Genomic DNA, 25,105 nt, shown 5'->3' on the forward strand with positions numbered 1-25,105 from the left:
TCACCGCCAGGACGGCTGCGGTCATGCAAGTTTCCAAAAAGGGAAAAAAAAGTGTCTCTGAGGCAAACAAAAGGCGATCAGACGCCTGAAAGTATACAGATAATAACGCAATTGCAAGTTTTGAACTGAATACGATCACAAATCGACAAATAATACAAAAGTAGCTGCTTATAGAGGGAACAATGGCCCGTTCAGAACCTGGGATCCAGTTTCCCCGACATGGAGCTTCCCTGTAGTAAATGGACTCACTCTGCACTCTCGATCCGTCCGCTCAGTCACGTGACCACATTGCGGATTTATTGAGTTCATTTTCACCAGATAACGATGAGATACTTTCCTTGCGAGACTCGGTAATCTGGAGGTTTTGATTAATTACTCCATGTAACAATCTCAGCTCTGGAAAACCTTAGACGACAGGAAAACTGGGATGTTATGGTTATTTACATTACTGAGGGGAAAAAACAAAGCACGATATATATATATATCTCCCAAGCGTTCATGGCGACGTCGCTTTTTGATCCTTCGATGTCGGCTCTTCCTATCAATGTGAAGCAGAATTCACGAAGCGTTGGATTGTTCACCCACTAATAGGGAACGTGAGCCGGGATTAGACCGTCGTGAGACAGGTTAGTTTTATCCTACTGATGATGTGTTGTTGCAATAGCAACATATATATATATATATATATATATATATATATATATATATATATATATATATATATATATATATATATATATATATATATATATATATATATATTTTTTTTTTTTTTTTTTTGTGGTTGTTTTTTTTTTTGTTTTTTGTTTTTTGTTTGTCGACACGAATCAGTTGTCGTCCCAGGCCATTTAACAAATGATGAAAACAAAAAAAAAATATTACTTGCGCTTTTAAACTTGCATAGAGATACATTTTGTTCTGTTTATTGTTTAAAGTTTTGTGAAATTCAGACTCTCTCCGTCACTCATTGCTATTCTTCAACATATCTCAGTATATGCAATCCGTAAATACGTATATTTCTTTTCTTTATGACACTGAGGTTCTTCATTCATCATTTATTTAATACTTCAGTTAAATTCAGTTCAATTCAGTCAGATTAAAACTTGCACAACTTAATTTGTGAATTTTACTCAAAGCATGCTATTTAAGATATTACAAATGACACAAAATTCTACTTATGTAGCCCACGCAATTAAAAGGGGCTGTGTTTGTCTTTATCTCAAGGAGGAGGTTGAAAACATTTGGCATATTTGCTCAAACAACAGGCGTGGTTGGAACTGAATCTTGGGGTGCGGTGCAGAATGGCTGCATAAAAGCAGGCTGCAGCACCGTGTCTCTACCAACATTTTCATATCGGAATATTTCCTGACGAGCTGAAGAAAAGGCAAAGATGAGTCTCAGTGCAACAGACAAGGCCGTGGTGACCGCCTTCTGGAAGAAATGGCCCCGAAGGCCGCTGAGATGGAGGCGATTCTCTGGCCAGGTTGGTTGCTCTGCCTCATTCTCGACACAAAGTAAAGTTTGATGCTCAGAACGTGGTGACATTGTGATATCCTCATTGCTTCATGTCCTCAGGATGCTGGCCGCCTACCCTCAGCTTAAGGTTTACTTCACCCACTTCACCGATCTCACTCCTACCCTCCCCACAAGTGAAGAAGCACGGTGCCAACATGATGCTCGCTGTTGGAGACGCCGTGTCAAAGATCGACGGACCTTGTCGGAGGCCTGGCCGAGCTGGGAGAGCTGCACGCTCTGAAGCTGAGGCTGGACCCTGCCAACCACAGGGTGAGAGCTTTGGAGCAGCCACCTGTTACGCAGCGAAAAGGACATTTCTGCAGGCATGGAGGCTGACTGTGCGCTTTTCTCTCCTGACAGACCCTCTTCCACAACATGATGACGGTGATGGCCGTCTACTTCCCAATGACTTCACTCCAGAGGTGCACGTCTCCATGGACAAGTTCCTGCAGCAGGTCGCCGTGGCTCTGTCCGAGAAATACCGATAAATCCAGAGGAGGAGGACATCCAGCCTCATCATATCCACAACCCGCTTAATGCTGAAGGGTTTGGTCAATAAAATAAATCAAAGAAATATGCAAGAGTTTGTCTTTCATTTGAAGTTTTCCAGTTCAAGCATTGTGCATTTCAATGACTATTTTAACGGACATTCCACATGCCATAGTGTGATTATCACATAAGTATATTTATCTTGTATATTTCATTTAACTTATTGATCCCCTCGAGTTGAAAAGACGAGCTCAACAGTATTCTGTTTACAGGCGTTTATTGAGCCGTGAAAACCCATTGGCCTGGTCGAGGGGATCAAAAGACCTTCATGAAAATGCACAATCGGGAAATAAACTCCACAGCTGTCCCTCTCTGTCTCTCTTACATGATCTTTTGCATGCTCTTCTGCATATGTGCATCAACATAAATAATCCTCCTGGGAACTAGGGACCACATTTTATTGAACTCTTTAACATTATTCCTAAAATATGATTCTAACTATTTATTTATTTATTTATTTATTTATTTATTTATTTATTTATTATTTATTTATTACTGACCTTCAATCGTATCAAATTATTAAATGAAATTCTGAAATTGTGTATTATTAAAACTGCTTCTGCTGGAAGTTACAGAAATAATTTAAGAGTGTGCAAAAAAAAGAAAAAATAAGACAAAACCTAAACAACAAAATGTTTATATTTAAAAACTTGGTTCACGTGCTCCTGCCCCATCTATCAGTCGCCATATCATCCAAGTTCATTTAAATGAATGTCTCAAAACACAAATCATATGTCATATTGTGTTTCAATAGATTAAATAAAATTCAAAATAATTACCAAACACATATCATCATGGAACAAAACAGTATACAATCTACACAAAACTCGAGCACAAAAATAAAAACAGAGCCATCCTTGGGTTTTACTTTACTTATTAAAACTGACTGACACTATATTGTCGGGTTTGGTCACGTGTGAAGGGAGGATGACAGGGAAAAGGATGCTGGGGAATGAGAAAGAAGGTTCGTGGATGCAGTGAGGACATGCAAGGAATGTGTGTTTGGAGAGAGGGATGGGAAGAAGACAAGTCTGCTGGTGTAAAAATGACCAAAGAAGAGGTTATGAATTGTACTATAATAAAGTTAAGTCTGAACATGAAGATATTACACCAGGAAACTAAAATATGCCAGATGAAAAGAGGAAAGAATGATTCATATTCAAGTTCAGATATTTTAAATGCGATTTGCCTGAAAAAGTTAAGTTGATTTGTATTCTTTCTGTTATTGTTTGCATTAAAATATCTATGAAAACATTTAATGAGAGAGCTAAGGTTTTTTTGTTTTTTTTTTAAGCTCTTTTATTAACTAAAGTCATTAAGTTTCAGGCGGTGGCCCTCATGGTTCAGGATTTGTGATACTGCATATTTTCATTTCAGATGGCCACGCCCACGGTTCTGAAATTGCACTTTTTTAAAGATTGCTTCACAGCTAATAGTGAACAATGTTCCACTCTTTCATACATCTGAAAGTGTGAATGTTGATGAAAGCATGAAATCACATTAAGAGGAAGCATCATTGTTAAGTTGGTTTTATATACTGATGGACTTATTCTCTGGCGATTCTCTGGCCAGGTTGGTTGCTCTGCCTCATTCTCGACACAAAGTAAAGTTTGATGCTCAGAACGTGGTGACATTGTGATATCCTCATTGCTTCATGTCCTCAGGATGCTGGCCGCCTACCCTCAGCTTAATGGTTACTTCACCCACTTCACCGATCTCACTCCTACCTCCCACAAGTGAAGAAGCACGGTGCCAACATGATGCTCGCTGTTGGAGACGCCGTGTCAAAGATCGACCGACCTTGTCGGAGGCCTGGCCGAGCTGGGGAGAGCTGCACGCTCTGAGCTGAGGCTGGGACCCTGCCAACCACATGGTGAGAGCTTTGGAGCAGCCACCTGTTACGCAGCGAAAAGGACATTTCTGCAGGCATGGAGGCTGACTGTGCGCTTTTCTCTCCTGACAGACACTCTTCCACAACATGATGACGGTGATGGCCGTCTACTTCCCCAATGACTTCACTCCAGAGGTGCACGTCTCCATGGACAAGTTCCTGCAGCAGGTCGCCGTGGCTCTGTCCGAGAAATACCGATAAATCCAGAGGAGGAGGACATCCAGCCTCATCATATCCACAACCCGCTTTAATGCTGAAGGGTTGGTCAATAAATAAATCCAAGAAATATGCAAGAGTTTGTCTTTCATTTGAAGTTTTCCAGTTCAAGCATTGTGCATTTCAATGACTATTTTAACGGACATTCCACATGCCATAGTGTGATTATCACATAAGTATATTTATCTTGTATATTCATTTAACTTATTGATCCCCTCGAGTGAAAAGAGGAGCTCAACAGTGTTCTGTTTACAGGCGTTTATTGAGCCGTGAAAACTCATTGGCCTGTCGAGGGGATCAAAAGACCTTCATGAAAATGCACCATCAGGAAATAAACTCCACAGCTGTCCCTCTCTGTCTCTCTGATCTTTGCATGCTCTTCTGCATATGTGCATCAACACAAATCATCCTCCTGGGAACTAGGAACCACATTTTATTGAACTCTTTAACATTATTCCTAAAATATGATTCTAACTATTTATTTATTTATTTATTTATTTATTTATTTATTATTTATTACTCGCCTTCAGTCGTTATCAAATTATGAAATGAAATCATGAAATTCTGTATTTATTAAAACTGCTGCTGCTGGAAGTTACAGAAATAATTTAAGAGTGTGCAAAAAAAAAAAAAAAAAAGAAAGAAAAGAAAAGAACGACAAAAACCAAACACAAAATGTTTATATTTACTAACTTGGTTCTCGTGCTCCTGCCCCATCTATCATCCAAGCTCACTTGTATGAATGTCTCAAAACACAAATCATTGTTTCAATTGAAAATAAAACTGAAATAAACAATAAATAAACTGAAAATAATTACCAAACACATAATCATAGAACAAACAGTATAAAATCTACACAAAACTCGAGCACAAAATAAAAAGAGAGCCATCCTTGGGTTTTACTTTACTTATTAAAACTGACTGACTATTGTTGATTTTGGTCATTTGTGAAGGGAGGATGACAGGGAAAAGGATGCTGGGGAATGAGGAAGAAGGTTCGTGGGTGCAGTGAAGACATGCAAGGAATGTGTGTTTGGAGAGAGGGAATGGGAAGAAGACAATCTGCTGGTGTAAAAATGACAAAAAAGGAGTTTATGAATTTGTACTGTAATAAAGTTAAGTCTGAACATGAAGATATTACACCAGGAAACTAAAATATGCCAGATGAAAAGAGGAAAGAATGATTCATATTCAAGTTCAGATATTTTAAATGCAGATTTGCCCTGAAAAAGTTAAGTTTGAATTGTTATTCTTCTTTTATTGTTTGCATTTAAATAGCTATGAAACCTTTAATGAGAGAGCTACAAGTTAAACAATTTTTTTTGTTTTTTTTAATGCTCTATTATTAACTAAAGTCAATTAAGTTTCAGGCGTGGCCCTCATGGTTCAGGATTTGTGATACTGCATTATCTTTCATTCAGATGGCCACGCCCACTGTTCTGAAATTGCCCATTTTTAAAAGATGTCTTCACAGCTAATAGTGAACAATGTTCCACTCTTTCATACATCTGAAAGTGTGAATGTTGATGAAAGCATGAAATCACATTAAGAGGAAAGCATCATTGTTCAGTTGGTTTTATATACTGATGGACTTATGATAATTTATTGAATCATTATGTGAACGATCGCACTGGAAAGCAATAATAACCAAATTTATGACTGCACCTACAAATATTGTCCTCCTGTGATGGCAGCCGACCTGTCCAGGCTGTATGGCTGCTGGATGGGAAGCTGGATTAGTGGATGGAAATAGACCGAAAAACAAAGTCCACCCATCCCGCCAGGACGGCTGCGGTCATGCAAGTTTCCAAAAAGGGGAAAAAAAAGTGTCTCTGAGCCAAGAAAAGGTGATCAGACGTCTGAAAGTGTACAGATAATAACGCAATTGCAAGTTTTGAACTGAATACGATCACAAATCGACAAATAATACAAAAGTAGAAGATGTTATAAGAGTATAGAAAGGAGCAATATCCCGTCCAGAACCTGGGGTCCACTTTCCCCGACATGGAGCTTCTCTGTAGTAAATGATGGTGCTGCGCTCTCGATCCGTCCGCTCAGTCACGTGACCACATTGTGGATTTATTGAGTTAATTTTCACCAGATAATGATCAGATACTTTTTGGCGAGACTCTGTAATCTGGAGGTTTTGATTAATTACTCCATGTCACAATCTCAGCCCTGCAACACCACAGACGACGGAAACTGGGTGGTTAGGGTTATTTACATTAGGAAAAAACAAAGCACGATAATATTTCTTTTTTCAAGACGAATCAATCGTTATCCCGGGCCATTAAACTAATGGTGAACATCAAAACTTATTACTTCTTGGAGATCAATTTTATTCAGTTTTTTAAAGTTTTGTGAAATTCAGACTCTCTCCTTCACTCATTACTAATCTTCATCATATCTCAGTATATGCAAGCCTTTAATAAATACGCAAGGAAAACACCACGAGATTCCTTTTTTATGACTAAGGTTCTTCATTCATCATTTATTTCATACTTCAGTTAAATTCAGTTCAATTCAGTCAGATTAAAACTTGCACAGTTTAATTTGTGAATTTTACGCAAAAAGCATGCAAATTAAGTTATTAGAAATTACATATCTTGATTAAATAATTCAACTACACAATTAAAAGGGGCCGTGTTTGTCTTTATCTCAAGAAGGGGGTTGAAAACATTTGCCATATTTGCTCAAACAGGCGTGGTTAGAACTGCATCTTGGGGTGCGGTGCAGAATGGCTGCATAAAAGCAGGCTGCAGCACGTGTCTCTACCAACATTTTCATATCGGAATATTTCCTGACGAGCTGAAGAAAGGCAAAGATGAGTCTCAACGCAACAGACAAGTCCGTGGTGGCCGGCTTCTGGAAGAAAATGGCCCCGAAGGCCGCTGAGATGGGAGGCGATTCTCTGGCCAGGTTGGTTGCTCTGCCTCATTCTCGACACAAAGTAAAGTTTGATGCTCAGAACGTGGTGACATTGTGATATCCTCGTTGCTTCATGTCCTCAGGATGCTGGCCGCCTACCCCCAGACTAAGATTTACTTCACCCACTTCACCGATCTCGGTCCTAACTCCGCGCAAGTGAAGAAGCACGGTGCCAACATGATGAACGCTGTCGGAGACGCCGTGTCAAAGATCGACGACCTTGTCGGAGGCCTGGCCGAGCTGGGAGAGCTGCACGCTCTGAAGCTGAGGCTGGACCCTGCCAACCACAAGGTGAGAGCTTTGGAGCAGCCACCTGTTACGCAGCGTAAAGGACATTTCTGCAGGCATGGAGGCTGACTGTGCGCCTTTCTCTCCTGACAGACCCTCTTCCACAACATGATGCTGGTGATGGCCGTCTACTTCCCCGCTGACTTCACTCCAGAGGTGCACGTCTCCATGGACAAGTTCCTGCAGCAGATCGCTCTGGATATGTCTGAGAAATACCGATAAATCCAGAGGAGGAGGACATCCAGCCTCATATATCAACAACCCGCTTTTATGCTGAAGGGTTTGGTCAATAAAATGAATCAAAGAAATATGCAAGACTTTGTCTTTTCTTCATTTTCCTCTGTCTCACATCACATGATGTGTTGAGTTTGCATGGAGGATGAGAGGGAAAGGGTTGCTGGGGGACTGAGTAGGTTCGTGGATGCAGTGAGGAAGGACATGCAAGGAACTGGTGTTTGAGGGAGAGAATGGAAGAAGACGATCTGATGCTGAAGCCCACAGTGTAAAATGACCAAAAAAATTCAGAATTTTTAACAAAGTTAAGTCTGCATGAAAATGTTACAACAGGAAACTAGAATATTCAAATGAAAAGAGGAAAGAAGGATTCATATTTAAGTGTAGATGTTGATTTTAAATTGCACATAGCCTATTTGTTGTTCTTTCATAGTTTGCATTAAAACTGTCTGCGAAAACCTTTAATGAAAGAGCCACAACTTTGAAAAAGTTCTGAAGACAAAGTGCTGGTTTATTAACTGAAGCCTAAAAGTTTCAGGCGTGGCCCTCATGGTTCGGGATTTGTGATACTGCATTATCTTTCATGACCACGTCTATTGAAATTGCACATTTTTTTAAAAAAAAGATGTCTTCACATTAAGAATAATGTAATGAAATGGGTGAAAGCAGCAATCTGCTGCGCTCTCGATCCGTCTGCTCAGTCACGTGACCACATTGCGGATTTATTGAGTTCATTTTCACCAGATAATGATCAGATACTTTTCGCCAGACTCGTCTGGAGGTTTTGATTAATTACTCCGTGCCACCATCTCAGCCCTGGAACTCCACAGACGACGATAAAGCTGGGTTAAGATGTTCAATTACATTACTGGAAAAAAAACCAAAACAAAACACGAAGTTTTTTTCAAGACGAATCCATTTTGTGCCAGGTCATTTACATTAATGGTGACAATAAAAAAAGTGATTCCTTGCGATTAAAAAATTGATTGGAGATACATTTCATTCAGTTTATTGTTTAAAGTTTTGTGACATTCAGACTCTCTGCATGCTTCACTCATAACTAACCTTCAGTTTATGCAATATTCAAATAAATATTTAAGAAAACACCACTCGATTCCATTTTTTTTGACAGTGAGGTCCTTCATTCATATTTTATTTATTTTTTTAATATATGAAATACCAACTTGAAATTTCAGTTCAATTCAGTCAGATTAAAACTTGCACAACTTAATTTAGGAATTTTATGCAAGAGGCATGCAATTTAAGATATTACAAATAATGACATATAAAATAATTCAACTACACAATTAAAGGGGCTGTGTTTGTCTTTATCTCAAGAAGGGGGTTGAAAACATTTGCCATATTTGCTCAAACAGGCGTGGTTAGAACTGAATCTTGGGGTGCGGTGCAGAATGGCTGCATAAAAGCAGGCTGCAGCACGTGTCTCTACCAACATTTTCATATCGGAATATTTCCTGACGAGCTGAAGAAAAGGCAAAGATGAGTCTCAACGCAACGGACAAGTCCGTGGTGGCCGGCTTCTGGAAGAAAATGGCCCCGAAGGCCTCTGAGATGGGAGGCGATTCTCTGGCCAGGTTGGTTGCTCTGCCTCATTCTCAACACAAAGTAAAGTTTGATGCTCAGAACGTGGTGACATTGTGATATCCTCGTTGCTTCATGTCCTCAGGATGCTGGCCGCCTACCCCCAGACTAAGATTTACTTCACCCATTTCACCGATCTCGGTCCTAACTCCGCGCAAGTGAAGAAGCACGGTGCCAACATGATGAACGCTGTCGGAGACGCCGTGTCAAAGATCGACGACCTTGTCGGAGGCCTGGCCGAGCTGGGAGAGCTGCACGCTCTGAAGCTGAGGCTGGACCCTGCCAACCACAGGGTGAGAGCTTTGGAACAGCCACCTGTTACGCAGCGTAAAGGACATTTCTGCAGGCATGGAGGCTGACTGTGCGCCTTTCTCTGCTGACAGACCCTCTTCCACAACATGATGCTGGTGATGGCCGTCTACTTCCCCAATGACTTCACTCCAGAGGTGCACGTCTCCATGGACAAGTTCCTGCAGCAGATCGCTCTGGCTATGTCTGAGAAATACCGATAAATCCAGAGGAGGAGGACATCCAGCCTCATATATCCACAACCCGCTTTAACACTGATAGGTTCGCTCAATAAAATGAATCAAATAACTATGCAAGACTTTTCTTTTCTTCATGCTCACATCACATGGATGCCAGGGAAAAGAATGCTGAGGTTGGGAAATAAGGTTCGTGGATGCAGTGAGGAAGGACATGCAAGGAACTGGTGTTTGGAGGGAGGGAATAGGAAGAAGACGATCTGATGCTGAAGCCCGCAGTTTAAAAATCTCCAAAGAAGAAGTTCTGAATTTTGTAGCAAGGTTAAGTCTGCATGAGAATATTACAACAGGAAACTAGAATATTCAAAATGAAAGTAGGAAAGAAGGATTCATATTCAAGTGCAGATGTTTATTTCAAATTGCACAGATTTGCCTGAGGAATTAAAAATTGATTTGATGTTCTTTCATTGTTTGCATTAAAACTGTCCACCTTTAATGAGAAAGCAACAACTAAAAAAAAAGCTCTGAAGACAAAGTGCTGGTTTATTAACTGAAGTCTAAAAGTCTCAGGCGTGGCCCTCATGGTTCAGGATTTGTGATACTGCATTATCTTTCATTTCAGATGGCCACACCCATTCAAAATGCACATTTTCTTTAAGTATGTCTTCACATTAACAATAGTGTAATGAAGGAAAGCACCATGTTAGGTGTCTTATGTGGTTTGATGGACTGATGAGATTTAATGTCTCATATTTATTCCATAATTAAGAACTCAACTCACTTCACAGTGAAATGACAGCTCTCTCCAACTGCACTCGAATTCACAACAAAACAAACATATTGGAAGAAGCCCGGCATACTGTTTTCCCTCACCATGTCGTGCGTGTTTAACTCGCTTGTAAAAAGATGCGTGAGTCAGACAGCGCGCGCCTCGTCAATCATCTTTCCAAAACACACCGCGCACGAACGCATCCCGCTGCAAACCCTCCTCCCTGGACCATAAACTCAGTTATACCTCACAGCTCCCCGGGTCTTCGGTTTGTAGACGAGCAGCGCGAGCGTTTCACTCCAGGTCACGTGAGGTCACCTCAGTGCAGGGCTCGTGCGTCCCGAGGTGACCTCTGGTCTCTGAGTGCAGGGTGGGTCTCGAGCCATGGAGCTAAACGCTACAAATCAGGACAATAAATCTCGTGAAGTTAGGTTTTTTTTTTAGTTCTATAATTTTCATTTTAAGTCATTTCTTTTATTTGTTGCCGTTGGAGGCATTTTAATCTTTTCTCAAAATGTTGCCGTTTTTAGAGGTTTTTCTATTTTTCACTTTCTCGTGATTGAAGCTGTTATAGCTATTTTACTAGTTTCTTCAGTTTATTTTTATTTTTTATGTTACTTATTTTATACATTTTTAGCAATATAATAATATAATAATAATAATAATAATAATAATGATAATAATAATAATAATAATAATAATAATATTATTATTATTGTGTGTGTGTGTGTGGTGTGGTGTGTGTGTGTGTGTGTGTGTGTGTGTGTGGTGTGTGTGTGTGCAAAACAAAGTGGCCACGTGTTGGAAGGGGCGTGGTTTAGTGACGTAAGTGGAGTGAGGAGGTGGGATGCACTTGTTGGGGTTAAAGGAGGTCAAGGAGGTAAGTCTGTTTTCTGCAACAGTCTGAGGACCATCGACTTGACTTATACTTGACAAATGGCTTACTCTTTGAAGTATTGTTAATAACAGTCTGCTAATATGAGTTATAGTGTCACTGTTATGTTTCATTCTTCAGCCAAATTTTGGCTTAACACTAGTTTTAATTCACCACAAAGGTTTTCTTTGACCAGAAATGACACAAGTGTCTCCCAAAAGAAAATAAGATGATGTACAAGAGGCATCCTTGTGGAGGAAAAAAAAAGAGTCCGTTTTGATTACATTTGAAGAAAAACTGTCATGTCCAGAACTTTTCATCCCTCTGAAAACTGTCGGAATCAATGGGAAAATCAAAGGTTTGAAAAACATTCAAGTGCTCAATGTATCCCGTCACATTTCTGTCTGAACCCAAATGTGCCAGAAAAGAGAATTATAACCTATCACTTTTTTGTTTTTTTTTTTTTGAAAGGGATAAAGGTAGAATTTTTTTGGAAACATCCTTAAGAATATTAAACATTTTTTGGTGTGAGATTTTGAGACAAATGAAATTTTAAATGATCCCATAAACAACCAGGACAATGATGTTCACTTCATATTTATTGAAGATGACAGAGAGTCAGTCTCCCTGCAGGTGGGAGCTGCTGTCTGCAGGTCATCGGAACTTCTCAGACAGGGCCAGACCCACGAGAGTCAGGAACTTGTCCATGGACACCTGAACCTCAGGAGTGAAATCTTTGCGGAACTGCTTGGCCATGACCACCATCAGGTTGTGAGACAGAATCTGGGGAAAGACAGGAACGAAATTGTAAATGATCTCAGATATATAATAAACAAACAATGGATTAAAAAAATAAACTCAGTTGAGATGGGCTTGAAAGCTGAAAGTACCTTGAAGTTTGTCGATCCACTTTCAGACTGAAGGCATGCAACTCACTGAGATTCTGCAGACCTGCAACCAGGTCGTCGATCTTCTCCACAGCTTCAGCCACTCCAGCCATCACTTTGGCTCCGTGCTGGGTGACCGGGCAGACCCGGGGCTCAGGTCCTGCCAGTGGGAGAAGTAAGTCTTGGTCTGCGGGTACACCACCAGCATCCTGGGAGCCGCAACACACTTCAGTCAGCTTGCTGCCAAATGAGGGGGGTTAAAATAAAAATTAAGATAAAGAGTCATGAAGTCATATCTACCTGGACAGAGCATCAGCACCGATGTCCCCCGCTCTGGGAGCCACTTTGGCCCAGAAGGTTTCACTGTGTCCTTGTCTTTAGCGCTGAGGCTCATCTTGATCACTTGCTTTGATTGTTGCTCCGGAGTCCAGAAGCTGCGACTTTTTATAGGTGATCAGGACCGGGGTCACATCAGGACATCCTCCCCAAAGACTGGAAGTTCTCATCAGGACACGAGCCAGAGGAGGTGCAACAGCTGGACCAGATAACAACACAATGCACCAACAGTTCGATTATTTATTTGTCTTTCTTTCCAGAAAGATATTTTTTCCGCGCATTCCAAATTAAGTCAGTATTATTTTGAAGAACTTTTCATATTAAAATAAAATAAAAAAAAAAGAACGCGACGCATTTGCCAAATTCACAGCCGCCTTTCTCCCAAATAATTGGCTCAAGTTTACTAAAGCAGCCTTGTGTAAACCGTGTTGTTTGACATCAGAATTCAAACGGTCACATTTTAATTTCTGAAAAAAAAAATCAGATATCATGAAATGCAAATCGAAATAAATGAACAGTAGTTACCTGTTCATGATTACTACATTACAGTTAATCAAGACTCGACGATTTGTACAGTATTCCAATAAAGACGAACATGGCTATAAAAACAGTCACCGCTTCCTAATGGGCTGAGCATCTTGATGTCTTGTTCTTTTTTTATGGTGATCAACTATGTGAAAAACGCCGCAGAGAATCATGTTCCCACAATCATGTTTGACAGGAGGAGGCTTGTCTTTTTTTTGTTTTACACCAAGGATAAATAATCAATATTTATTTTAATCAAACTATGCATGACAGCCAGTGGAGCTTGGGAACAGCCCTTTACAGGTCTTCAGTCAGTTTTCACGTTCCTCAAAGCAGCTGCTGAGCTGCTGTTTCTCACATGTTGGCTTCATTGAAACAACTGTTCAATCAGTCAGAGAAATTAGGATGGAATTGGCTGGAATGTTTTGGATTTTTTTTTTTTAATTGTCCAGTTTGGACAATGAACTTAATTAATGAACAGGTAACTTCACAGTTCATTTATTTCAATCAGTATTTTACAATATCTGTTATGTATTGTATTTGGGTTTTTTTTCCAACAATTAAAATGATGTGACAATTTGAATTGTCATGTCAACACAATGTAGTTAATACACAAATTCTACTTTACAAACTTGAGAAATATTAGCAGAGAAAAACTGTTCTGAATTCGGTGAATGCATTGCGTTGTTTCTTTTATTTTTCAATATGATAAATAAAGTTTTTTTATTATTTAAAAAATTGCGAGAAAAACTATCTTTTCCATTCGGCTGAAAAGGAAGAAGAATAAAAACAAATCAAACTGCTGTTGTTGCATTGTGTTGTTATCTGGTCCAGCTGTTGCACCTCCTCTGGCTCGTGTCCTGATGAGAACTTCCAGTCTTTGGGGAGGATGTCCTGATGTGACCCCGGTCCTGATCACCTATAAAAAGCCGCAGCTTCTGGACTCCGGAGCAACATCAAAGCAAGTGATCAAGATGAGCCTCAGCGCTAAAGACAAGGACACAGTGAAAACCTTCTGGGCCAAAGTGGCTCCCAGAGCGGGGGACATCGGTGCTGATGCTCTGTCCAGGTAGATATGCCTTCATGCCTCTTTATCTTAACTTTTATTTTAACCCCCTCGTTTGGCAGCAAGCTGACTTAAGTGTTTTGCGGCTCCCAGGATGCTGGTGGTGTACCCGCAGACCAAGACTTACTTCTCCCACTGGCAGGACCTGAGCCCCGGGTCTGCCCCGGTCACCCAGCACGGAGCCAAAGTGATGGCTGGAGTGGCTGAAGCTGTGGAGAAAATCGACGACCTGGTTGCAGGTCTGCAGAATCTCAGTGAGCTGCATGCCTTCAGTCTGAAAGTGGATCCGACAAACTTCAAGGTACTTTCAGCTTTCAAACCCATCTCAACTGAGTTTTTTTTTTTTTTTTTTATCCATATATCTGAGATCATTTACAATTTCGTTCCTGTCTTTCCTCAGATTCTGTCTCACAACCTGATGGTGGTCATGGCCAAGCAGTTCCCCAAGGATTTCACTCCTGAGGTTCAGGTGTCCGTGGACAAGTTCCTGACTCTCGTGGGTCTGGCCCTGTCTGAGAAGTTCCGATGACCTGCAGACAGCAGCTCCAACCTGCAGGGAGACTGACTCTCTGTCATCTTCAATAAAATATGAAGTGAACATCATTGTCCTGGTTGTTTATGGGATCATTTAAAATTTATTTGTCTTACACACGGAAAAAAAACACACACTTAAAAACCATTAGTATTTAAACAGGAGGGGAAAAAACACATCTTGAACACTTACTTCCAGAAGCTGCGGGCTTTTAGGTGATCCAGGACCGGGGTCACATCAGGACATCCTCCCCAATGATTGGAGGTTCTTATCAGGCCACGAGCCAGAGGAGGTGCAACAGCTGGACCAGATAACAACACAGTGCAACAACAGTTCGATTATTTCTTTTTCTTTGTTGCCAAACCTGGAAAGATCTTTTTTTTCGCACATTTCAAATTAAGGTCAAACTTTATTTTGAAAGAACTTTTCATATTAAATTAAAAAAAAAAGGACGCAACGCATTTACCAAATTCAGAACCGCCTCTTTCAACAAATTATTTCTCAAGTTTACTAAAGCAGCCAAAGTACGTTGTTTGACATAAGAATTCAAACGGTCACATTTTTATTGCTGAAAACAAAACCCAACAAATAAAAAAGAATTCAGATATAATGAAATACCGATCGAAAAAAACTGAACAGTGGAGTTACCTTCATGATACTGCAATTACAGTTTCGAGGATTTGTACAGAATTCCTACAAAGACAAATATGACTATAAAAACAATCAACTGCTTTCAATCCGCGCTGAGCATCTTAATGTCTTGCTCTTTTTCATGGTGATTAACTGAAAAACAGAGCATTACGTTCCCACAATCATGTTTGACAGGAGGAGGCTTGTATTTTTTTATTTTTTTTTTTACACCAATGAAGAATAAATTATCAATATTAATTTTAAAACAAACTTTGCATGACAGCCACTGGACCTTGGGAACATGGAGATATGCCTTTCCACAGGTCTTCAGTCAGCTTCACTGTCCTCAAAGCACTGCTGAGCTGCTTGGCTTCAAATGTTCAGTCAGAGAAATTAACTGGGATGATTTGGAATATTTTACAAATCGTCGAATCTTGATGAACTAATTTGTAATGATCAGGAACAGATAATTCACTGGTAATTTATTTCAATTGATATTTCATAATATCTGTTCTATTTTTTTCAACAATCAAAATAATGCAACATTTACAATTTTCATGTCAAACACATTGTAGTTTGTCTGCTTTAGTAAACAGGAGGAATAATTTGCGGAGAAAAGCTGTTCCGATCTGGTAAACGAATTGCGTTTTTTTCTTTTAATGTGAAATGTGCTTCAGAAATCGAGTTTGGTTTGATTTAAAATTTGTGAGAAAACGATCTTTCCCGTTGTACAGAAAAATAAAAAAGAAAAAACAAATCAAACTACTGTTGTTGCATTGTGTTGGTATCTGGTCCAGCTGTTGCACCTCCTCTGGCTCGTGTCCTGATGAGAACTTCCAGTCTTTGGGGAGGATGTCCTGATGTGACCCCGGTCCTGATCACCTATAAAAAGCCGCAGCTTCTGGACTCCGGAGCAACAATCAAAGCAAGTGATCAAGATGAGCCTCAGCGCTAAAGACAAGGACACAGTGAAAACCTTCTGGGCCAAAGTGGCTCCCAGAGCGGGGGACATCGGTGCTGATGCTCTGTCCAGGTAGATATGACTTCATGGCTCTTTATCTTAATTTTTATTTTAACCCCCCTCATTTGGCAGCAAGCTGACTGAAGTGTGTGTTGCGGCTCCCAGGATGCTGGTGGTGTACCCGCAGACCAAGACTTACTTCTCCCACTGGCAGGACCTGAGCCCCGGTCTGCCCCGGTCACCCAGCACGGAGCCAAAGTGATGGCTGGAGTGGCTGAAGCTGTGGAGAAGATCGACGACCTGGTTGCAGGTCTGCAGAATCTCAGTGAGCTGCATGCCTTCAGTCTGAAAGTGGATCCGACAAACTTCAAGGTAACATTCAGCTTTCAAGCCCATCTCAACTGAGTTTTTTTTTTTTTTTTTTTGATCCATATATCTGAGATCATTACAATTTCGTTCCTGTCTTTCCTCAGATTCTGTCTCACAACCTGATGGTGGTCATGGCCAAGCAGTTCCCCAAGGATTTCACTCCTGAGGTTCAGGTGTCCGTGGACAAGTTCCTGACTCTCGTGGGTCTGGCCCTGTCTGAGAAGTTCCGGTGACCTGCAGACAGCAGCTCCACCCTGCAGGAGACTGACTCTCTGTCATCTTCAATAAAATATGAAATGAACATCATTGTCCTGGTTGTTTATGGAATAATTCAAATTTTGTTTGTCTTAAAATCTCACACACACAGAAAAAGAAAAAAACTTATAAACCACTATAACTGAAAGAGGAGGAAAAACAAAACAAAATATCGTAATCACTTGCTTGAAGAAGCTGCAGCTTTTGATCCAGGACCGGGGTCACATCAGGACATCCTCCCAAAGATTGGAGGTGCTACAGCTGGACCAGATAACACAGTGCAACAACAGCAGGTTGTTTTTTACTTTTTCTGTCAAAGGGAAAGATCATTTTCCTCCCACATTTCAAATCAAATCAAATTTTAAATGTAAAAAAAAAAATGAAAGAAATTTTCATTAAAAAAAACAACAACAATGCAAGGCATTCACCAGATTCTGAAGTTTTTCTTTCCAAAGCAGCCTTTGAGTCTAAACTACATTGTGTTTGACATAAAAATCGAAACTTTTACATTATTTTGATTACTGAAAAAACTATTAATAAAAAAAAAACATTATGAAATACTCATTGAAATAAATCAACTGTGAAAATACCTGTTCATGTTCATTATCATTAAAGTTCATTGTCCAGACTGGACAATCTGTAAAACATTCCAAATTTCTAATTCCATCCTAATTTCTCTGACTGATTGAACAGTTGTTAATGAAGCATCATGTCAGAAAAAGCAGCTCTGCGGCTGCTTTGAGGACAGTGAAGCTGACTGAAGACCTGTGTAAAGGGCCCTAAGGACATATCTCCATGTTTCCAAGCTCCACTGACTGTCATGCAAAGTTTGATTAAAATAAATATTGATGATTTATCCCTCATAAAATTTTGTTGTTGCTGTTTTTAAGACAAGCACAAGACAGGCCTCCTCGCTGTCAGATATGATGGTGGGGGCTTAATGCTCTGAAGTCCTCCCCCGTTACCTGCCACCTTAAAGAGGTGGGGGAGTTTGAGTGCCTGCGTGATCCAAGGAGCTATGTTGTTGGGGGCTTCATGCCCCTGGTAGGGTCTCCCATAGCAAAGAGGTCCTGGGTGATGGGCCAGATGAAGGGCAAGTCAACAGCCTCTATAGAGAAGTTTACATCTTGGACCGTGATGTCGCCTGGTATGGCGCAGCCGGGGCTCCATCCTGGAGCCAGCCCTGGGCTTGGGACTCACAATCGAGCGCCTGGCGACCGGGCCTTTGTCCATGGGGCCCGCCCGAGCTCAGCCCGAAGGGACAACGCGGGCCCACACTCCAGCGGACCCACCACCCGCTGAGGGAACCGTAGGGGCCGGGTGCAATGATTGGGTGGCAGTCGACAGCAGGGTGCCCGGCGACCCGATCCTCGGACACAGAGACTAGCTCTAGGGGCATGGAATGTCACCTCGTTGGGGGAGAAGGAGCCTCGGGTCTGGGAGGAATTCAGGGAGGCTATGAAGGAGGACGACTGGTCAGCCTCGAAAAAATTCTGGCAAACCGCCCAGCGCCTCAGGAGGGGAAAGCGGGTCTCCATTACACTGTTTACACTGGAGGTGGGGAGCTGCTGACCTCAACTGGGGATATTGTTGGACGGTGGAAGGAATATTTCGAGGACCTCCTCAATCCCATCGCCACGTCTTCCGCAGAGGAAGCAGAGGCTGAGGTCTCAGAGGTGGGCTCGTCCATCACCCAAGCTGAAGTCACCGAGGTGGCTGGTAAGCTCCTCGGTGGCAAGGCACTGGGGGGTGGAGGAGATTTGCCCTGAGTACCTCAAGTCTCTGAATGTGCAGGGACTATCTTGGTTGACACGTCTCTTCAACATCGCGTGGCGTTCGGGGGACGGTGCCTCTCGATTGGCAGACTCGGGTGGTGGTTCCCCTTTTTAAAAAGGGGGATCGGAGGATGGGCTTCAACTATATGTCCCCATGTTTCCCCTGTCTGCCCCTATATATCCTTGCACAGAATCATTTTTGACAATAATTTAAGCTGTCACTTCCTTTTGTCAAAAAATGTAGGATTTTTTGTAACGCTTCATGAATAATGGTGCATACTTTTTCGGTTTGTTGTTGATTTATTCAGGTGATTTGAGACAAATGAAATTCAACAGTTCCCAAAAACAACCACAACAATATTTTTTATTTCATGTTTTATTGAAACTGACAGAGAGTCAGTCTCCCTGCAGGTTGGAGCTGCTGCCTGCAGTTCATCTGTACTTCTCAGACAGGGCCAGAGCCACAGCAGCCAGGAACTTGTCCATGGACACATGAACCTCAGGGGTGAAGTCACTGGGGAACTGCATGGCCATGACCACCATCAGGTTGTGAGACAGGATCTGGAGAAAGACAGGAATTGCATTTAACAAATCATAGATCCTTGTTTTTTTCATTTTTAACTCACTTCAAATTCGATTGAAAGCTGAATGAATACCTTGAAGTTTGCAGGATCCACTCTCAGGGTGAAGGCATGCAGCTGACTCAGCTCCACCAGGCCTGAGGTCAGGTCATCAATTTTCCCCACAGCCTCAGCCACTCCACCCATCACAGTGGCTCCGTGGAGCTGCACAGGCGCAGACCCGGGGCTCAGATCCTTCCAGTGGGAGAAATAAGTCTTGGTCTGAGGATACACAACCAGCATCCTGGAGAAGGTAGACCAGGTGGAAAAGGAAAGTTGAAAATGAGAGATTGGAGCATGAAGAAGATCAGTCAGCCATGAAGTCATATTTACCTGGACAGAGCATCAGCACCGATGTCCCCCGCTCTGGGAGCCACTTTGGCCCAGAAGGTTTTCACTGTGTCCTTGTCTTTAGCGCTGAGACTCATCTTGCCTGTTGATTGTTGGCTCCACAGAGGAACTGAGGGGTTTATATACATGAGACAGTGGATGGACACACCCACCTGAGGAGGAGGCCCCCACACCACTCATGTCTGACATGAGATACAGGCATGTGTGTCAGTTAAATCTACATTTTTGGTAACACTTTACTTGAAGCACCCCTGTATAACACATTATAAGTAGTTATAAACACTTATAAATGATCAAAATGCTTTATAACCCACTATACAACATAGGGTTAGGGTTAGGTCCTGGCCCTAGTTGATGCTGTAAAGCATTGTGATAATTTATGAATGTTTATAACTATAGCTACACATTGCTATAATGGCATTATAATACTTTATAAATGTACTTATAATGTGTTATACAGGGTGCTTCAAGTAAAGTGTCACCAAATAAATACATGCATATTTGCATTAAATCAGCATGAAAAAATAGCCAGTGCTTTAAAAGTCACCTTTAAGTAAAGTCAAGCTTAAGATCATCCCTTCACATTGTCCAATATCTGTCTTGAACAGAAGTTTAATGTTCAGAATTAATTTGACATCTTAAAGAAATATGTAAACCGACTGCAGCCAGAAATGCTAATCCAGTTTCAGACAGGAATTCGAGAATTCATTCCAAGAGAAATTTATTTATTTAAAAATAGGCTAGTTTTGGTCAGTTTTTCATTTTTGTAAGTGGAGTTTACAGTAATGATCGAAGTGAATTCATGAAAAGTGAAACGATCTCAGTACTTCTCTGTGAAAGCATTTATTTCTACTTTGTGATAAAAGGGTTGACAGTGCATTAACCTTTTGAGACTTCTTCTCTTTACTTTTTTATTTGAATGAGTTGTATGAGTTTGTTCATGTCACGGAAAGTTCCTCCAATTTTATGCAAGAAGTGCATCAGAAACTGTTCAACAACTGAACTTTATTCCTAACGTGAATATCAAATGTAACAAGACAGATACATCAATGATGAAATATCCCAAATCTGAAATCTGTTGCAGGTTCATTACAGTAACATGCAATACATAAACCTTGTGGTCAGAAACGCCCAGGAGGTGGAGGTGGATCCTCCTTCATTCCTCTCACCTCTGCCACTGATAAGAAGAGTCCACACTGCACTGATACCATTCAACCCACAGAACCCACGTAGCTCCACGTGTCATATCTCACTGACATTTCACCAAGTCACGATCTGAGCTCAAGATACCAGCGACCTCCTCCTGACCAGAAAAAAAGTTTCTCAAATAACTTTACACATCAATAAAATGCATTTAATCAGTGCAGCCATCCATATGGTCAATGCAATGTCATCATTTATATATCTCAAGAAATTCTTGACAAGTTTTCTTGAAATTTAATTTAATTTTTGTTGCTTTGAGTTGGATTTCCTATTCTAAAATACCATTATTGAGATTGTTTTGCTATTATGCAAAATATATTTCGTTTTCTAATCAGTTATTGGGATGAAATACAACTTGTGGAACTCATCAGCACCTATTTTTATGTTTTAGCTTAATTAATTTATTGTTCATATGGTTTGCTGTTCCTCAGCTAAATACACACCATCTCTCTTTGCCATCTTGGACTGAAAAGATTGTCATGCAAAAATAAAAAGTAAATAAATGAAAAAATAAAATTATAAAATTGTCCCCGCAAATAACCTTAAGTGATGATAAGAGAAAATCCAATTAAATCGTTCTATATGCTCCGTTTTTTATGATTATTATTTTCAAACAGTCACATGATCCTAAAGCATCCAAAGAGCTGTGGTTACTTGTTCAAATTTTCTTCAACCTCTGTCAAAATGTACACAATGTGTCTTCTCATGATATTTTCTGATGTTAATGGCTGTCCCACCTCCAGCTCCACCCAGCTGCACACATCTGGGAGGAGCTCTCAGCTATAAATTCTCCTGTTTCAGCAGCTGACCAACACAGGACAAGTGGAACAAACCCAAAGAGACAAAATGGTCAAGTGGACAGACTTCGAGCGTGCAGCCATCCAGGACATCTTCTCCAAGATCGACTACGGTGTCGTTGGTCCTGCTGCTCTTTCCAGGTGACGCTTTGTTTAGGATTTGAATTTCTTTGTGTATAGTTTTGTTCAATCTAAGTGAGGGTGTTGGATGCTTCCCTCAGGTGTCTGGTGGTCTACCCCTGGACTCAGAGGTACTTTGGCAGCTTTGGAAACCTCTACAACGCTGCTGCCATCACATCCAACCCAAAGGTGGCCGCCCACGGAAGAGTGGTCCTGCAGGGTCTGGAGCAGGCCGTCAGCAACATGGACAACATCAAGGCCGCATTTGCAGATCTGAGTGTGCTGCACTCCGAGAAACTGCAGGTTGACCCCGGAAACTTCAAGGTAAGAAATCACTGTGGGATTATAATCCTCACTGACTGACATGAAGAGCCCTCCTCCTCATGCTGTGCTGTGTTGTGTTGCCGCTCCTGGCGACTGCCTGACCATTGTGATTGCCAGTCAGCTGGGAAAAGACTTCACAGCTGAAGTCCAGCAAGCGTTCCAGAAGTTCCTCAACGTGGTGGTGGCCTCCCTGCAGAAACAGTACTACTGAGGAGAACATGCACAAGAACTCAGATGCTCTGTTTTCTTTTGTTTCATCTGAAAAAACAATAAACTGACCAAAGAGAAAGCATGGCTTGGTGTTTGTTTAATAAAGTCAATTCAATATAGCATCAACACTATTTGACAAATTTGAAATATTTTACTCTAGTAAACATATTTTCTCCCAAATCAAATTGTATGGCAAACATATATGATGCTCTGAAGCAAATCCAGCCCACACACCACATCTTCTCTGGCCATAAAGTGTGACTTAATTAGGCCAAAATTGAAATAAACCCTGGAACACTTCATTTAATGATGAAAATTAATTACTTTTTTCATTCACTGATAATCCTACTGTTCACTCTAGGGGAAGGACTGAACATCTGATCAGTCAATGGCTGAAGGTCATTTCTCTGACAACAATATAACCTTTGAAATGAAATGAAGAAGTTGTTTTGCAAACAAATAGAAGTACTAGTAGAAAATAAAACTAAGTGTGAGTATATTCAGTGACATTTATGATATATGCTGTAAGTTACATCAAAAAGGAAATACTCACAAAAGTTTTAAATTGCCCTAAACAGAATTCGAGTATTTTTTTTAATTTATTACTTTGAGTTCAGATCAGAATTGATGTATTTATTTTTTTCAAATGAGACGTTCAAAGTCTGAAATTCAAATTCTTCCAACTCTTGATTGTAATTATGTCATTCACACTAAGAAATCTATATTTTTCCATTTTTTTCAATACATTTTTAGAAATACATCATGAAAAGCTTTGGAACTATAATATTAGTGAACTGTGAAGTCCCTGAAATATAATCTGACAGTTTCTGAAATGAATTTCCCCTTGTGGGACTAATAAAGACATAATTCATTCATTCCTATCTTCTGTTTATTCTGTAAATTTAATAATATTTCATATTCATGACGAATAACTGATTTTTGTTTTCTTTGACAAAGCTTATGTGTTGACTCTAAATAAAACTTTTCATTTTCAGTCTGTCTCAGAAAACTAGACAAACTCTTGATTATGTTTTTGTCAAGTATAAATACATTTACAAAAAAATACATATGAAGGTTGCCCCACTATGAACATCATTATTTTAAAGCTCAAATTGTGAAGAAAAAATGCAAGCTTTCAACTTTTTAAGTAAATAGCAGCAAAACATACACATTACATTAAATGGATCTATCAGGTTTATGCTTCGGAATATGAAAATTCGGCGCGGCTTCATTGCAGTCTTTCTGCGCATGCTCCGTCGTGATGACGCAATATTTCAAGATGGCGTTCTGTACCCAAGCGACGATTTTTTTTGAACGGCAGTTGTGGGGAGAATTGGATTTAATGAAACTAGCGGATGGACAGGCGCTTAACAACACACGGGTATTTTTCAAAGCTGTAGCGTCAAAGTTCATCGGGAAACAAAGAAGAGAAAAATTCTATTTACTTCCGGGAGACGTAAGTACGTCACGACCCCCCCCCCCCCGTCCAATCAGAACGCCTCATTTAGTCCCTCGTTTTTCCTATATAAATATGAAGCTCGTGAATATATTTCAGAATTACTTAATCCAGAATAAAGCAATTCCAAATTAAAAACACCCGTGTAACCACAAGTCAGACAACATGTAGTCTTTACTAAATGCTGGTGTCGTACAAAATTTACTTTCAGCAGTTTAATGTTTCTTTCTCTCCTCTTATTTGCATAAGTCAAATAAAGTTGTTATATTCAAACTACTGATTGCAAACATTTTAGGTGTTAAGTTTGAAAAGATTTTATAATTGCACCTGAAAAAATGAAGAACAACCAGGAGAATGATGATTTCATGTGATATTTTGTTTATTTATGATCACTGACAGAGAGTCAGTCTCCCTGCAGGTTGGAGCTGCTGCCTGCAGTTCATCTGTACTTCTCAGACAGGGCCAGAGCCACAGCAGCCAGGAACTTGTCCATGGACACATGAACCTCAGGGGTGAAGTCACTGGGGAACTGCATGGCCATGACCACCATCAGGTTGTGAGACAGGATCTGGAAAAAGAAGAAGAGATGCTGCTTATTCCATCTAATCAATAGCACTTGTTGCAGATGAGAAACGTTTTTGAACACTTTTTTCCTTTGTAACATTTGAAACCAAAATGTACATGTTAACCAAAATCTTCTAATTTCTCACTTCCGTAAAAGTGGATAAACTTCAAATGTGCACAAAACATTGTCGGATTTGTAAGATGAAATATTGTAGATCCTACCATGAAGTTTGCAGGATCCACTCTCAGGGTGAAGGCATGCAGCTGACTCAGCTCCATCAGGCCTGCGGTCAGGTCGTCGATCTTGGACACAGCAGAAGCCACTCCACCCATCACGGTGGCTCCGTGCTTGATCACCGGTTCAGACCCTGGTCTCAGGTCCTTCCAGTGGGAGAAGTAAGTCTTGGTCTGCGGGTACACCACCAGCATCCTGGAGGGGGAAGAAGCAGGTGGAAAAGACAAGTTAAAATGAGAGATTGGAGCATGAAGAGCATCAATCAGCCATGAAGTCATATTTACCTGGACAGAGCATCAGCACCGATGTCCCCCGCTCTGGGAGCCACTTTGGCCCAGAAGGTTTATTCACTGTGTCCTTGTCTTTAGCGCTGAGGCTCATCTTGCCTGTTGATTGTTGGCTCCACAGAGGACTGAGGGGTTTATATACATGAGACAGTGGATGGACACACCCACCTGAGGAGGAGGGCCCCCACGCCACTTGTGTCTGTCTTGAGATACAGGCGCATGTGTGTCAGTTAAATCTACATTTTTCAATA

At 40.8% G+C, this 25,105-nt stretch overlaps 6 protein-coding genes and 4 pseudogenes across 6 annotated transcripts; 7 read left to right on the forward strand and 3 right to left on the reverse strand.

Moving 5' to 3' along the window:
* Positions 1 to 1,240: 1,240 nt before the first annotated feature.
* Positions 1,241 to 2,043, forward strand: LOC115386892 (hemoglobin subunit alpha-A-like; annotated as a pseudogene).
* Positions 2,044 to 2,991: 948 nt separating this feature from the next.
* Positions 2,992 to 9,808, forward strand: LOC115386674 (hemoglobin subunit alpha-A-like; annotated as a pseudogene).
* On the forward strand, positions 6,996 to 7,616 carry LOC115386890 (hemoglobin subunit alpha-A-like). Its single transcript, XM_030089347.1, has 3 exons — positions 6,996 to 7,090; positions 7,183 to 7,390; positions 7,481 to 7,616. Exons 1-3 carry the CDS (start codon positions 6,996 to 6,998, stop codon positions 7,607 to 7,609), a joined length of 432 nt encoding a protein of 143 aa, XP_029945207.1. The 3' UTR covers positions 7,610 to 7,616.
* Positions 9,083 to 9,735, forward strand: LOC115386891 (hemoglobin subunit alpha-A-like). Its single transcript, XM_030089348.1, has 3 exons — positions 9,083 to 9,216; positions 9,309 to 9,516; positions 9,607 to 9,735. Exons 1-3 carry the CDS (start codon positions 9,122 to 9,124, stop codon positions 9,733 to 9,735), a joined length of 432 nt encoding a protein of 143 aa, XP_029945208.1. The 5' UTR covers positions 9,083 to 9,121.
* A 2,197-nt stretch (positions 9,809 to 12,005) lies between the features above and the next one.
* LOC115386859 (hemoglobin embryonic subunit alpha-like) lies at positions 12,006 to 12,632 on the reverse strand (annotated as a pseudogene).
* Positions 12,633 to 14,064: 1,432 nt separating this feature from the next.
* LOC115386855 (hemoglobin embryonic subunit alpha-like) lies at positions 14,065 to 14,694 on the forward strand. Its single transcript, XM_030089305.1, has 3 exons — positions 14,065 to 14,168; positions 14,259 to 14,466; positions 14,566 to 14,694. Exons 1-3 carry the CDS (start codon positions 14,074 to 14,076, stop codon positions 14,692 to 14,694), a joined length of 432 nt encoding a protein of 143 aa, XP_029945165.1. The 5' UTR covers positions 14,065 to 14,073.
* A 1,553-nt stretch (positions 14,695 to 16,247) lies between these two features.
* Positions 16,248 to 16,890, forward strand: LOC115386856 (hemoglobin subunit alpha-2-like; annotated as a pseudogene).
* A 2,180-nt stretch (positions 16,891 to 19,070) lies between these two features.
* On the reverse strand, positions 19,071 to 19,754 carry LOC115386854 (hemoglobin embryonic subunit alpha-like). The gene is made up of 3 exons (XM_030089304.1): positions 19,641 to 19,754; positions 19,344 to 19,551; positions 19,071 to 19,248 (listed from the first exon to the last, which is right to left on the reverse strand). The coding sequence occupies exons 1-3, from the start codon at positions 19,733 to 19,735 to the stop codon at positions 19,120 to 19,122; spliced, it is 432 nt and encodes a 143-aa protein (XP_029945164.1). The 5' UTR covers positions 19,736 to 19,754; the 3' UTR covers positions 19,071 to 19,119.
* A 1,953-nt stretch (positions 19,755 to 21,707) lies between these two features.
* LOC115386860 (hemoglobin subunit beta-2-like) lies at positions 21,708 to 22,355 on the forward strand. The gene is made up of 3 exons (XM_030089308.1): positions 21,708 to 21,799; positions 21,880 to 22,102; positions 22,224 to 22,355. The coding sequence occupies exons 1-3, from the start codon at positions 21,708 to 21,710 to the stop codon at positions 22,311 to 22,313; spliced, it is 405 nt and encodes a 134-aa protein (XP_029945168.1). The 3' UTR covers positions 22,314 to 22,355.
* A 1,793-nt stretch (positions 22,356 to 24,148) lies between these two features.
* On the reverse strand, positions 24,149 to 24,948 carry LOC115386858 (hemoglobin embryonic subunit alpha-like). Its single transcript, XM_030089307.1, is given in 4 exon segments — positions 24,149 to 24,336; positions 24,555 to 24,762; positions 24,852 to 24,910; positions 24,913 to 24,948. Coding segments are annotated over 4 exon segments (432 nt in total). The 3' UTR covers positions 24,149 to 24,207.
* Positions 24,949 to 25,105: the final 157 nt, after the last annotated feature.

The sequence above is a fragment of the Salarias fasciatus genome, chromosome 4, assembly GCF_902148845.1.
Source record: "Salarias fasciatus chromosome 4, fSalaFa1.1, whole genome shotgun sequence".
Taxonomy (NCBI): domain Eukaryota; kingdom Metazoa; phylum Chordata; class Actinopteri; order Blenniiformes; family Blenniidae; genus Salarias; species Salarias fasciatus.

Bases quoted from the DNA above. Each gene is read 5' to 3' on its own strand.
- LOC115386860 (XM_030089308.1), top strand. From the start codon at position 21,708: ATGGTCAAGTGGACAGACTTCGAGCGTGCAGCCATCCAGGACATCTTC. The intron at 21,800-21,879 runs GTGACGCTTTGT...TGCTTCCCTCAG, and splicing joins GGTCCTGCTGCTCTTTCCAG to GTGTCTGGTGGTCTACCCCT. The intron at 22,103-22,223 runs GTAAGAAATCAC...ATTGCCAGTCAG, and splicing joins TTGACCCCGGAAACTTCAAG to CTGGGAAAAGACTTCACAGC.
- LOC115386890 (XM_030089347.1), top strand. From the start codon at position 6,996: ATGAGTCTCAACGCAACAGACAAGTCCGTGGTGGCCGGCTTCTGGAAG. The intron at 7,091-7,182 runs GTTGGTTGCTCT...TCATGTCCTCAG, and splicing joins GGAGGCGATTCTCTGGCCAG to GATGCTGGCCGCCTACCCCC. The intron at 7,391-7,480 runs GTGAGAGCTTTG...CTCTCCTGACAG, and splicing joins TGGACCCTGCCAACCACAAG to ACCCTCTTCCACAACATGAT.
- LOC115386854 (XM_030089304.1), bottom strand. From the start codon at position 19,735: ATGAGTCTCAGCGCTAAAGACAAGGACACAGTGAAAACCTTCTGGGCC. The intron at 19,552-19,640 runs GTAAATATGACT...TACCTTCTCCAG, and splicing joins GGTGCTGATGCTCTGTCCAG to GATGCTGGTTGTGTATCCTC. The intron at 19,249-19,343 runs GTATTCATTCAG...GTCTTTCTCCAG, and splicing joins TGGATCCTGCAAACTTCAAG to ATCCTGTCTCACAACCTGAT.
- LOC115386855 (XM_030089305.1), top strand. From the start codon at position 14,074: ATGAGCCTCAGCGCTAAAGACAAGGACACAGTGAAAACCTTCTGGGCC. The intron at 14,169-14,258 runs GTAGATATGCCT...TGCGGCTCCCAG, and splicing joins GGTGCTGATGCTCTGTCCAG to GATGCTGGTGGTGTACCCGC. The intron at 14,467-14,565 runs GTACTTTCAGCT...GTCTTTCCTCAG, and splicing joins TGGATCCGACAAACTTCAAG to ATTCTGTCTCACAACCTGAT.
- LOC115386891 (XM_030089348.1), top strand. From the start codon at position 9,122: ATGAGTCTCAACGCAACGGACAAGTCCGTGGTGGCCGGCTTCTGGAAG. The intron at 9,217-9,308 runs GTTGGTTGCTCT...TCATGTCCTCAG, and splicing joins GGAGGCGATTCTCTGGCCAG to GATGCTGGCCGCCTACCCCC. The intron at 9,517-9,606 runs GTGAGAGCTTTG...CTCTGCTGACAG, and splicing joins TGGACCCTGCCAACCACAGG to ACCCTCTTCCACAACATGAT.